The 14,283-nt window shown below is 42.5% G+C and overlaps 1 protein-coding gene across 2 annotated transcripts in view; it reads right to left on the bottom strand.

Moving 5' to 3' along the window:
• Positions 1–14,283, bottom strand: part of dipk1c (divergent protein kinase domain 1C) — a 124,837-nt gene that overhangs the window by 13,394 nt on the left and 97,160 nt on the right. For both annotated transcript variants that reach the window (XM_078162594.1, XM_033638781.2), the window contains 4 exons: positions 12,469–12,672; positions 12,331–12,384; positions 11,248–11,423; positions 2,009–2,309 (listed from right to left, as the gene is read on the bottom strand). In XM_078162594.1, coding sequence (XP_078018720.1) covers positions 2,009–2,309; positions 11,248–11,423; positions 12,331–12,384; positions 12,469–12,672 — 735 coding nt within the window. The remainder of the gene's footprint in view (positions 1–2,008; positions 2,310–11,247; positions 11,424–12,330; positions 12,385–12,468; positions 12,673–14,283) is intronic.

The raw sequence follows: 14,283 nt of genomic DNA, 5'->3' as shown, positions 1-14,283 counted from the left end.
CTCTGGCTCCTGATCTACTTTTGGAGACTTTGGGGACCACGAGTAACCCTGCGTTCTCAGAGCGCAGTGTTCTGGTGGGATAATATGGCACTATGAGCTCTCTAAGATATGATGGAGCTTGACCATTTAGAGCTTTATAAGTTAACAGTAGGATTTTAAATTCAATTCTGGATTTTACAGGGAGCCAGTGCAGCGAAGCTAAAACAGGAGAAATATGATCTCGTTTCTTAGTTCCTGTTAGTACACGTGTTGCTGCATTCTGAATTAGCTGGAGAGTTTTTAAGGACTTACTAGAGCTACCTGATAATAGAGAGTTACAGTAATCCAGCCTTGAGGTAACAAAAGCGTGGACCAATTTTTCTGCATCTTTTCGGATCAGGATAGGCCTAATTTTCGCAATATTACGCAGATGAAAAAATGCAGTCCGTGAGATTTGTTTTAAATGAGAATTAAAAGACAAATCTTGATACAAATACATACATACAGAACATATATAGACCCTATAATTAAACTCCAGAAAAGAGTTATCAGAATAATAAATAAATAAAGCTTCCTATCGTGAAACCACTAACAAATTATTTAGAGTCTCGCATCTTAAAATTCTTAGGTATTGTATACTTGAAAACATTAGAAATACTATTTCGAGTAAAGAATAAAAGTCTTCCCACCTGTATTCAACAATTTTTTAAATTAAGAGAAAAAAAAGTATAATTTAAGAGGGTTGAGTGTCTTTGAAATTAGTAATGTGAGAACTAATGTTAAATACAGATGTGTTTCATTTTTGGGAGTTAAATTATGGAATGGGGTTAGTGATGAGTTGAAATTGTGTAGATCTCTGTTGAGTTTCAAAAAAACATTGAAAGGTAAAATAATTAAGGATTACAATGTAAAATTGATTGAATTGTGAAATGATTAAGAAGAAGAATTTAGACTAAATTTTGTTGTGTTTTTTTCTTTGTATTACTGATATTCTGGGTTATCTTATGGATTGTACAGGATAGGCAAAAATGAGCCTCAGCTTCAGCCTATTCCTTTTTCGGTTGCAGAGCTTGTTAAATTTTGTTGTGAGAAAATGTGTAGTGCAAACATGTATGTAAATGTTTTGTCAGTTGATTGCACACAATTTAAGTATTGTATATTGTAACCGAAATAAACTATTGATTCATTCATTCATTCATTCATTCATTCCTTAAACCACCCATATTTAGTGCCCAAAAAGTTGCTGGAAAAGAGCAACAGGTCCCTAAAGAACACATTTGGTGCCTAAAAAGCAGCCAGAAAAAGAGCAACAAGTCCCAAAATAATACCCATGTTTGGATTTATGTGTCCCGAAACAATACCCACATTTGGTGCCTTAAAAGCCACTGGAAAAAGAGTAACAAATCCCTAAAAGCACTCATGTTTGGAGGTTACAAAGCCTCCTGTACAAGAGCTACAGGTCTATAAAAACACATCTGTTTATTGTCTAGAAAGCTGCTGGAAAAGAGTGACAGGTCCCTCAATAACACTTGCATTTTTTACTTTTTGGCTAAATAGCTGATGGAAATGCAGCGATGACCAACTAAAAACAATGGGTTTTGTCATTTGTTGGTCTTGAACAATGGTCTGCAGCTTAGCAGGCATCTTGCCTAGGTGTGTGCGTGTGTGCGTGTGTGTGTGTGTGTGTGTGTGTGTGTGTGTGTGTGTGTGTCTGTGCAGTTGATGCATAATGACCTTCTCTTTACCAGCAGCAGGGTCACATTTTCTGCTGTAGACTAAGAAAAACCCTAAGAAAAAACATCTCACGTAATCTACCGCCTGCTCTCTGATTTCCATCTCTACTCTCTCTAATAGCTTTTTAAATAACATCCCTTTTATCTTTTTCTTCCAGCTCCCTGCTTGGCTTTTATTCTGTTAATGTTCATTACATTTTCAGGAAACATTAAAGCCATTTGGTTGTTTTCACTGTGAGTTGTTTCTGGAGGAGAAGGTCACCAAGCTATGAATTTAAACGCAGCTGAAAACTCACCGTCAGGTCCTTCCTAATGGCAAAGTTCTCTGGTTTGATGTCACACAGATGCAGCTTGTGGGTGAAGTCGTTGTCAAAGTGCCACACCATGTCCAGGAAACTCAGTGCGATGTGGTGCACCATCTCCCTGGCAGTCCACCTCCCGCGGGCTCCGGGATCCTGCAGCCCAGACACAGCCACCTCCTCCAGGGAGAAGATGTTCTGGTCCCAGGCGTGCCCAGCAGACAGGTACTCCACTGCGTAGAAATGACCGCAGGAGCCCAGCACCTTAGCAACGTGGGTGCTGAGGTCCTGCAGGACTCTGGAGAACATTAATATATATAAGACACATCAGAGACTTTACCAGACCATCCATCCCCAAAAAAACACTGTATAGGTTGTCAGTGCAGACATCTTATGACTCATATTCAAGTTTATTGTTAGGGGGTAAACTCTAGTGGCTATAATAATTATGATGAGAGAACTGGAGGAAGTCAGGTGGTGTAGTATAATGAGACAAGGTCTGCATGAGTAGATACATAGGTCAAACAAATGCAGGACTTTCACCCAGGAGACTGCTGTTCTCCTGAGTGAAACCGTAAGTCGTACTTATACTCACAAACGTACTTATTTAAACCCTAACCATGATCACTTCCTAAACCTAACCAAACTCAAACAATTTCACGTTAAATAGTAGTTACTAGACATAACTCTAGTTCAATCAATATCTTGCTTGTGTCACTGGTACTCTCCAATTCTCATATATGCTATTTTGGTAGTCACTGGCAAACGTGCTTGTCTGCTGTTCAGATACGAGGATGTGTTGTTTTTTTACTGACTGTTATAAAGCCGTGTAAGAGCAGTCCCGATTGCAAATTTGTATTTCCTAGGATGACGAAGGCATGACCCGCTCTACTCTCCCCAACATTTGTTATTACTTGTTGCGTTTGTTGGTTGGATTGGTCAGGTGTAGACTGTAGAGGCAGATAATGTATCATTCTATATCAAAGGTGAAAATAATGTCAGTTGCACAAGGTCTTGGAAGCAGTTGATCAAATATCAGATATGGCAATAAGAAAGACTCCTTAGAGGAGTTTTGGTAAATTGAGTAGTTATTGCGTAGTCAAGTCCTGAGGTGAGGGGAGCCGTCAGGCTGAAGAAGGAGGCCTACAGGGCATGGTTGGTCTGTGGGTCTCCAGAAGCAGCTGACGGGTACCGGCGGGCCAAGCGGAGCGCAGCAGTGGCAGTCACGGAGGCAAAAACTCGGGCATGGGAGGAGTTCGGTGAGGCCATGGAGAAGGACTATCAATCGGCTGCAAAGAGGTTCTGGAAAACCGTCCGGCGCCTCAGGGGGGGGAGGCGGCAACTTGCTCACACTGTTTACAGTGGGGGCGGGGAGCTGCTGATGTCAACTGGGGACATTGTTGGGTGGTGGAAGGAATACTTTGAGGAGCTCCTCAATCCCACCAACACGTATTCCAGTGAGGAAACAGAGCCGGGGGTCTCAGGGGCGGGTCGTCCAATTTCGGGGGCAGAAGTCGCCGAGGTACTGAAGGAACTGCATGGCGGCGGGGCCCCGGGGGTGGACGAGATTCGCCCTGGATATCTCAAGGCTCTGGATGTTGTAGGGCTGTCCTGGCTGACACGCCTCTGCAACATTGCGTGGACATCGGGGGCAGTGCCTCTGGAGTGGCAGACCGGGGTGGTGGTCCCCATCTTCAAGAAAGGGGACCAGAGGGTGTGTTCCAACTACAGGGGGATCACACTCCTCAGCCTACCCGGTAAGGTCTACGCCAGGGTGCTGGAGAAGAGGGTCCGGTCGATAGTTGAACCTCGGATTGAGGAGGAGCAATGTGGTTTTCGTCCTGGACGCGGAACCGTGGACCAGCTCTTTACTCTCGCCAGGGTGCTGGAGGGGGCATGGGAGTTTGCCCCACCAATCCACATGTGTTTTGTGGATTTGGAGAAGGCTTACGACCGTGTCCCCAGGGGCATCCTGTGGGGGGTGCTCCAGGAGTATGGGGTTGGTGGCCCTTTGCTAAGGGCCATCCAGTCCCTGTACCGAAGGAGCACGAGTCTGGTTTGCGTGGCTGGCAGTAAGTCGGACCTGTTCCCGGTGAGGGTTGGACTCTGCCAGGGCTGCCCTTTGTCACCGGTTCTGTTCATAACTTTCATGGACAGAATTTCTAGGCGCAGCCGAGGGGTGGAGGGTGTCAGGTTTGGTGACAGGAGGATCTCGTCCCTGCTATTTGCGGATGACGTGGTCCTCCTAGCTCCATCGAACAGTGACCTCCAGCTCTCGCTGGGATGATTCGCAGCCGAGTGTGAAGCGGCTGGGATGAGAATCAGCACCTCCAAGTCTGAGGCCATGGTCCTCAGCCGGAAAAGGGTGGATTCCCCACTCCAGGTCGGGGGGAGGTCCTGCCTCAGGTGGTGGAGTTTAAGTACCTCGGGATCTTGTTCATGAGTGAGGGTAGGATGGAGCGGGAGATTGACAGGCGGACTGGGGCGGCGTCAGCAGTGATGCGGACGCTTGACCGGTCCATTGTGGTGAAAAGGGAGCTTAGCCAGAAAGTGAAGCTCTCGATTTACCGGTTGATCTATGTTCCAACCCTCACCTATGGTCATGAGCTCTGGGTAGTGACCGAAAGAACGAGATCGCGAGTACAAGCGGCCGAAATGAGTTTCCTTCGCAGGGTGGCTGGGCTCAGCCTTAGAGATAGGGTGAGGAGCTCAGACATCCGGGAGGGACTCGGAGTAGAGCCGCTGCTCCTCCACATCGAGAGGAGCCAGTTGAGGTGGTTTGGGCATCTGGTAAGGATGCCTCCCGGACGCCTCCCTTGGGAGGTATTTCGGGCATGTCCAACCGGGAGGAGACCTCGGGGCCGCCCCAGGACACGCTGGAGGGATTACATCGCCCGGCTGGCCTGGGAATGCCTCGGGGTTCCCTCGGAAGAGCTGACAGAGGTGGCTGGGGAGAGGACTGTCTGGGCTTCTTTGCTGAGGCTGCTGACACCGCGACCCGGACCCGGATAAGCGGAGGACGACAAGACGAGACGAGACGAGACGAGACAAGTCCTGGAAAATCAAATGGGGCAGAACATTTCTGGGTCAGAGTGACCTGACCGTTGGAACAGATAGGTTAGGTTTCGCAATAGGAAAGAATCCTTATAAGTTGTTTTTGAGTTAAGTGACGTTCGGAATGCTAGGGAAACTCAGATAAAGGAGTTGTTTTGATAAATTGAGGTTCGTGCGCAGTTCCAATTCTCGGAAATCAAACGGAACAGAAAACACTTAGGTTTCCCAAGGAATCAAACCTATTGGGACAATGAGATCATAATCCCAGACCTGTCTGCACACACACACATAGACACACACACATGCACACAAACGAACAGACGCCCACACTCAACAGTATAAAGGCATCTGAAAGTTGGATAAGCAGGGCTGTTTCTGCTGTATTCTGCAGTTCTCTGTTACGATCTACAACCTGAGTGTGCTGAGTTGTATTTTGCAATTAAAGTAATCCCGTTGGCTGTAACTTTGTTCCGTGGTTCTCTGAGTCTCTTCATTTCAGTATTTGCTGAAGTTGAGCAATTTCCTTACATAATTGGCGTCATGAACAGTCGTCTCTGAAGGAAAGACGGCAGTCAGTGGTGACTCGGAGGAGTATCCTCCCTGCGCGGCGGGACAGGCGCACCAAACAAAAGGTAAGGACTTTTAAAACTCCTTACACAAATTCTGGATTGGCTAAGATAAAATCACCCTAAAAATCTAACTCGCTGTGCGCAGCTGGGTGCTCCAACAAGAGTCACTGCATACCGATATCCCTCGCAGAGAGAGCCTGGCGGTAATGGGACTGTTAGGGTTAAAGTAAGAATGTCAGGGTAAGGGGTTATCAGAGGCAGAGTAAGACAGAGTGGGGTGGGTAATTGCTTTGCTATCTTAGGAAACACAAATTTACATCCTGGTCATGTTTACCTGATTATCAAACTGTTCTGGGTATACTGATTAAAGGTGAACAGTCGAAGACTGTGTCTACAACACTACTGGAGAGAAGTCAAGTATAAGACTCAGGGAGCACTGTGGTGAGAAACATCTGAGCTTCAGATTTTGTTGCCAAGTGGCTAATGTCAGAATGCACAGAGCATTCACGTGGTGTCGGAATAATTGGAAAAATTTGTTCCCAACTTGGAAGATTCACATGAGCGCCACCTCAAGTCCAAACAACAACTCAGAAAGTCTGTGAAAGTGTTGGTGCATAAGTGCCAACTTTGACATCATATACACAGACATATGGCGCATCGGGGTGGATGGATGGTTCAAACAAACACAGGACTTGAACCAATGAGACCACTGTTTGTATCCAGAGTAAATCCATAAGCCAACAGAGAGTCATTTTAACTTCTGTGTTTAAGTTAACTTAAGTACAACAGTCATTAGCATTGTTTTTGGCAAAGACTTTTTCTGTCATTTAGGTATGAGAACGTGTGGTTTTCACTAAAGCATCACAAGAGCAGTCCTGATCATGAGCAGTAGAAGACTGTCTGTAACACTACTGGAGTGAAGGCAACTATAATTCTCAAGGAGCACTGCAGTGAAAAACATCCAGTCAGAGAGCTTCAGACTGGCTGATGTCAAAATGCATAGCGCATTCAAATGTTGTCAGAATAATTGGAAAAATTAGCTGTCAACTGGGAAAATTCAAGTGAATGCTCCCTCAAGTTGGAACAACTTGGAAAGATGGCAAAAATGTTGCTACATGGGGTGTGGACTTTGATGCCGGATGAAAGTAAATATTTTGGTTGCAGGTAAAAAACTTCTACATCAATATTTTGCTCACATGTAATTTGTATTAAGGTGTGAGGTTGTAAGCTTTAGTTGTTGCCCACATACAGTGACCAGAATGAACAAACATTATTCAAGGCGAACCAGATGGATACTTGTCTGGTAATATAGTATGTTCATTGTATTCCATGTGTTCCACTCTAAAAGGTTTAATTTTTTTTTCAGCATTCCAAGAAGATCATCGAATTTTTTAACTTGATCAAAATGGTTACGTTTTATGTCACAATGTTTGGGCAAAATTGGCCGTAGCCCTTCATTACTGATGATGGTTCATGTTTTTTACTTCAGTTTTGGGCTATTGTGAAATTGGTCTAAAAATTTGTTGCAAGAGGCAATAAAAAAGTCTTAGGAAGTCTTAAATCTAACTTGCCTTAAGCTGTAGGAACCCTGTGTATAAAATAATGGACGTAGCCACTGTGACATCACCAACAGGTTTGTGGACTCCCATTTTAGAGGCTCATGTTTGACATTCTGGTTGTCAACATCTTGGATTTTTGGAGCCAGAAGAAACCATATTTGGACAAGAGGGTTGAGAGTGGAGATAACCCTAATGCTAGCTGCCAGCTTGGTTAACACGGTGCATTTACAGCTATGGTTATGCTGTAATATCTCGCCACAGTGCTCCCTGAGATAATGCTGATGCTAATTTTCACTAGTGACACAGACTAAAACTATTAAAAACAAAATAATGTGGCTGAAAAACTGAACATACAACTCCTTAGAGGGACTTTTAGTGCAACCAAATGCTGAGCAAGATTTTCTTAGGTGACCACAATGTTACAATTAACTTTCATGAATGAAAATACACTGAAATAGTGACAGCTACAGATACACCTATACACTGTAAAGCTAGGGTTACACCATGGTTACGTTACCTAATGGGTTAGTTATATAAAAATTCAGCCTTGTTGTTGAACTTAGCTATAGAGACCAAACGTGTTTTTGTACCAGGCTGTAAACATGTTTATGTCTGCTGTAAAGTTGGGCATTTTAACATGGAGGTCTATGGGGAATGACTTGCTCTTGGAGCCAGCCTCAAGTGGACATTAGAGGAGCAGTTTATGACACTTCAGCATTGGCTTCATATTTTAACCTGAGAGACTGCCACTTGTTTATGACAAAATATCTTCAGACCTAATGACAGTTACATCGACTTCAGCTGCAGTTTGTGTTTAATGCTAATTAGCAAAGCTGCCAACTCTCACGCATTCGCCCTGAGAGTCACGCAATTGGTTGTTTTCACACGCCACACCTCCAATTTCTCACTCGGAAAAAAAAAAGGGCTGGTAGTCGTCCCACTCCTGTACGGTAGGTGGTGCCACCTTACATAACTAGGCTACTACTACCTACAATGACAAATGATGCCCTCCTGGTAGTAGTAGCCTAGTTATGTAAGGTGGAGCCACCTTACATAACTAGAAGAAATATTTCAAGTCTTGCATTCCTCATTTCCATGTATGGTGGCATGTGTGTTGTGAAGTAGTTAGAGTTTAACTTTTAAACTTTACAATTAGGATTGCTGGTAGCATAGTGGATAGTGCTGGTGCTCCTTATATAGAGGGGATGCCTCGCTACAACGGTCATGGGTTTGAATCTGGATTGCAACCTTTTACTGCATGCCATTTCCTCACTCTCTCTCCCCCCATTTCACTCTGTCCTATCCATTAAAGGTGAAAAAGCCCCCAAAAATAATCTTAAAAAAAAAAAATACATTTACTTTCTTATATGTGTTAGGAGAGCATGTAAAGGCATTTGGAGAGCTTTGTAAATGTTAAAAATGCTAAAAAAAATTGCAGCAAAGAGTACTTTATGTTAGCAGCTAAATTAAAATAGTAGCCTATTGCTGCAAAAGTCATCCTTTCAATCAGCTGGGCAGAGCAAGTAGTACATAGGTTAAAAATTCCGCTGTCTTAGCGGGTGAGCTAGTGATGCAGGGTCATAAGCCTCATTTCAGTGGGGATATATCTTACATATTTTTTATGGCAAATTTCTATTTCATGTTTGTGATTCTTGACTTTTTCAGGACTTCTTTGGTCTTTTCTCTTATTTTGTTTATATTGTTGTTTATATTGTTATATATTTATTTGTTTATCTTATTTAGTTTTTTTGTGACCATAATGCACCAAACACAAAGCAAATCCCTTGCGTGTCAAAACCTGTTTCTGATTCTGATAACAAGGAAACATGCCTGTGTATGAGCTAATATCACACCCTTTAGTTAGACAAATCCACAGGAGTGTGTTATCCCCCTCCTCTCTGTTGTTTCCATCCCTACATCCAAACACCCTCCCAAGTACCTCTCTTTCTCTCTCTCTCTCTCTCTCTCTCTCTCTCTCTCTCTCACACACACACACACACACACACACAAACACAAACACTGTTCTTTTTTTATATCCTGAACTCCATGTGTCACTGCAGCTCTGCCTCCAGATAAGCAGCAGCACAGGTCACCTCGCCTCCCCGCTTTTATTTTTGGCTTCCAGCCTGGTGGGTTGTCTGAGCCCTGAAAACAAGCTGACGTCTTTCTCTTTTTGTCCTCCAGCTCTGCAGACAAAATTTCTCATTTTCAAGGATGACATGAGCTTACTTGACTTAGTTGAGTTTTTGGAAGAAGATAGCAGAAACATGGTTTTATGGCTTTTTTTTTCCTTTTTGGTAAACACTAAAAAAAATGATGATAGTGAGCCTGTTTAAAGAACTCCCAGCCCAATTATCATTAGACTAGTTGTAATTATTATGATCTCAAAGATATATCCTAATCATTTTGATGTCATCCTAACCTTTTAAACTTTTAGCACCAACATGAGGCCAAATTGACACGTCACAAGAAATTTAAACTAGAATTACTGCCTCACAGTTGTGTGCATCTATGAACCAGTCAAGTTGCAGTAACAGTTTACATCCATGACTGTCCAGACTTATGTGTAGCCATGACAGCAGATAATGCTTCGAATATCAATGCTGCTGCAAAGAGGCTTCAACATGGATGCTTCACATACATTTCCCTTCTGCAGCACAGATGTGTACAGTCAGCACAGTTTTGAGATGAGTCACCAATTCTGTATCTGACCAAATGCCTCCCTTTCTGTTGCTGAGATATGGCATTAAATTATGGCCAGAAAACATCATGATGTCAGGGAAGCTGACCTTTGACCTTTTGGATATGAAATGTGATCACTTAGTCATTTTATCCTTTTAGACATTTGTGTGAGGTTTTGTCATAATTAGCGTAAGAATTCTTGAGTTACTGCCAAAAACATTTTTGTGAGGTCACAGTGACCTTTGATCACCAAAATCTAATCAGTTCATTCTTGAGTCCAAGTGGAGGTTTGGGCCAACACGAGAATAAGACAGACACAAGGTCACAGTGACCTTGACCTTTAACCACTAATATCTAACCAGTTCATCATTTAGTCCAGTGGACATTTGTGCCATCAAGGCGTTCTTGAGTTATTGCATTTTAGATGAGACCAATGGATGGACAGCCTCATAACATAATGCCTCCAGTCACGGCTATAATCGTGCAGAGGCCCAAAAATCCAGTGGTCAGACCAAGGTGGGGATTCCTGAGTTGCTTCATGCTTTCCAGAGGATGAAATATTACAAATATTTACACACATATAAGGCAAGTTAAATCACTTACATCAACTATTTTTGCTACTTAGACTGATTATATTTATGACACTTATCGTAAAACTTCAAGCCTAGCCTAGTCCCAGTTAAAAGCCTAGTTCCTTTTACTAGCCCGGTGCGGCTACATGCTGTAAACCTCAAGTGCTGTAACTCTCTCTCTCTCTCTCTCCCTCCCTCTGTCTCTCTAATGCACTGTCTGTCGGAGCTTGATTATGTGAATGATTCATAATTGATATGTTATCTAAAGCCTCATTTTTAAACAAGTAATATTCATACTGGTTTGAGTAAACAATTTGATTGTATTTCCCGATCTTTGCTGAGAAACAGTTTTGTGTGAAAGAAATTAAAGGCCTGTCCCATATAAATGCCTGTCCCAAATATAGGCCCATTGATTTCAGTGATTTAAGAAAATAATGGCCTAATTTTTGCACATCAGTGATAATTTTTATTGTTTAAATCTAGTTTTATTTGCACTCTTTCCCACTTTGTATTGCAACCTATGGACAATTTATACCTTATTTCATTATATTTCATCTTTGCTTTTCATTGTTGAAATAATTTCAATAGAAACCGAACTTTAACTGGAAATAACAAAATAATCAGTGTGTGTCACACAAATATTTCTGTCACTTTTCATACAAACAAATTTCTCGGAAGCATAGACCTTATATCCCCGAAACCAGACCCCAGAATTTTCAGCACTTGCTGAAAACTGACATTTGAAAGCTGTGAAATACTTTCAGGATATTTGAGGGGTAGTTATTCCCTGTGTTTTTTACCTGAGAAAGGTATACTCTTCCTGCTGCAGCAGAGACCAGAGTGAGGCCAGCTCTGCTCTGGAGTAACTCTTATCTCTGTTTTTCAGCTTCTTCCCCCAAAGTCTGGCCAGAGAGCTGTTACTTCCTCCTCCCTCTTCATCCTCATTCTCTTCAGCCAGCCCCAGAGAGTTTCGTATCTGAGATCAGAGGAAAAAGAGGATGCACTCATAGAAAAGTTGTGATTTTGTTACTTTACACACAGCAAATCAGCAGTCCTATCTACAGTCATGCAAAGCAAATTACAAGTTTCTGAAATGTCACAACAAAGAAAAAGGGAATTAGGCACACTTCTATAGAGCTGCAGACCACTGCAGACCACTGTTCATATCAACAAACAACAACACTGGTTGTTTTTAACCAAGTCATTGCTGTTTTTAGAAGCTTTATAGTCACCAAATGTGGGTGCTTTATAGCAACCCGTGTTTTGTTTTTGTTTTGTTTTTCAAAAGGATAGTGCCATGAACAGAAGTTGCTTTTTACCAAGACATCGCTGTGGTTCCTGCCAGGATAATGCCACAAAAAGCGGTTGTTTTAACCAAGATACTGCCATATTTCCTGCTGGGATAGTGCCCCAAAAAGAAGTTGTTTTTCACCAAGATATCACTCACTTTTCTGCCGGGATGGTGCCACAAAAAGTATTTTGGGCCAAAACATGATCTTTTCCAAACCATAACCAAGTGGGTTTTGTGCTTAAACCTAACCACACGTTAACCACAGCACTGTTGAAATGTCAAGTTTGAATGAATCACTACATAATAACAAACAAATGAAATGTATCTGTGGCTTTCATAAACATAAAATGCCAACAGTTTTCTGGCAACTTTTTTTTGACAAGACAAAAACCGCCTTAAGCAAGCGTTCAAAATTTTTTGCACAGTACTAATTTTTATACAAAAATTGCAGTCTCCATACAGTACTTCTGACGTGATCCTTCAAAATGTGTTGATGGAAACACAGCTAGTGTAAATTCTTTGTACAACTTCAGGTTCCCGCCATGTTTTTGTCTGATAAGAAGCTTTATTATCAACAAATGATCTGACTTACTTCAAGAGTGGCGTAGAAAACCACATCAAGCGGGGAGAGCTCCTCTGCTGTGTCCTGTGAGAGGGAATTACTGTAAATCATTTTCAGTGTATTGTGATCAAGGTTGAGCCTCCCTGGATCAATAACAAGAGATGTTACCTGATAGTCCAGGATTCCCAGTGGTTCGTAGGATGAAAAGTTTTCCAGTTTGGACTTGAGGATGACGGGGTTTCCTCTCCAGCGTGCTTCAATCACCTTCTTCCCATTCTCATAGTAGAGGCAGCGCTTGTACTCAACCAGGCCAAGCACACACAGGTCCTCACACATGTCCCCTGTCACCGAGCCCTCGCCAAACTCCAGGCACTGTACGGTAGAGCGGGGGGACACATAGAGCAGAAGTGTAGCGCAATTAAGTAATGTAACCAGATTCACAGAGGATAGGTGTAGCCATAGCTGTCACTATTTCAGTGTACTTCAAATTTGTGTAAGTTCATTATAACATTTTGGTCACCTAAAAAGTCTTATTCAGCATTTGGTTGACTAAAAGACGCTCTAAGGAACCAGACGTGCAGTTTTCTGGCATTTTATTTCAATAGTTTTAGGTCTGTTTGTCGCAAATGAAAATTAGCATTAGCATTAGCATTATCACATTTAACCACAGCTGTAGATGCATTATGCGAACCAAGCTAGCTAGCTCACTTCTGGACCCAAACATCCAAGACTGTGATGGCCAAATGCCAACCTCAAGTGGCAAAATGGGAGTCCACAAACCAATGAGTGACTTCACGGTGTCGTCGTCTATTATTCTATAAAGTCTGTTGTTTTGAACCAATGCCTCTGTTGCATGACCACTTCTTTTATAAGATGATAACACAGCGGGATCTGTCTGTACATAAATCTGTCTTCATCCTGACCTTTATTCTTACACTGTTTGTCTTTGTCTTTACCTAACAGAAGGGATTCTAGTTTTCAGTGGGCACACACTACAGAAACACACTCCATGTCTCCTGTGTAGCATCTGAATAGCTCAGTGTCCAGAGGTGTGAGGGATGAGGTTGAGGATTAGCGTTGTTCTGGTCAGGGATTACCCAGCTAATCCTCGCTCTGCCCACATTCCAACACAAACATCCGTCAGTAAGGAGCTCAGAGACAAAAATCCAAGACATCACACACCTCCAGCTTCACAAACACCTGCTAGATGAGCTCTGTTGGTTCAGATCTGCAGTAAAGCATGTTTTAACCCTTTGACTACACACTCTGTGCTTTGAAGAACGAATTTCAGGACATATGATAATGCAGACACATGTTCTACCCAAAGGTGATGCCCTAGGTCGTCTGTAAAGAAGCTTATCATGACTCATATTTACGTTTACTGTTAGGCAGCGACCTCTAGTGGCCATACTTATTACGACGGGAGCAAAAGAGGAAGTAAAGTGAACAAAGTCAGGGTAGTGAGGGGGTGCCGTATCCAGTACGGCCACTAGAGAGTCAAACAAACACAGGAATTTGACCCAGGAGGCCGCTGTTCATGTCCCATATGAAACCAAAGTAAATACTGAGAACATGTCTAATTTACAGAAATAGGGATATTTGTTAAATCCCATTTGTTAAATCCCATCTTTTCAGTGAATTTGAAATAGAAATAGTTGATAAAATAGTGGATGGAATTATAGGGATCTGTCTTACACATAGGCGTTCAGACTATAGTTTTTTATTCATGCTATTTACCACCCTAACTGTCTCATTGGGGAAGGGACGTATCTTCTTTTTTTTTTTGCTCATTTACTGAGCCAGGTTTACCTATTTTCAAATTTGGACGCTGTTTATTTTTGCAGTGACTTCAACAGTAGTATTGGTGACCAGTTAGATTATTGAAGTGAAGTGGACAATATTCCTGTACGTACTGCAGTTGATGACTGTGTGAACCGCTATATGGAGAGGCCTTCTTGGAATTTCTACTGGACTCTAAAATGT

Source organism: Epinephelus lanceolatus, chromosome 20, assembly GCF_041903045.1.
Source record: "Epinephelus lanceolatus isolate andai-2023 chromosome 20, ASM4190304v1, whole genome shotgun sequence".
NCBI classification, from domain to species: Eukaryota; Metazoa; Chordata; class Actinopteri; order Perciformes; family Serranidae; genus Epinephelus; species Epinephelus lanceolatus.
This window is presented reverse-complemented; position numbering and strand designations above follow the sequence as displayed.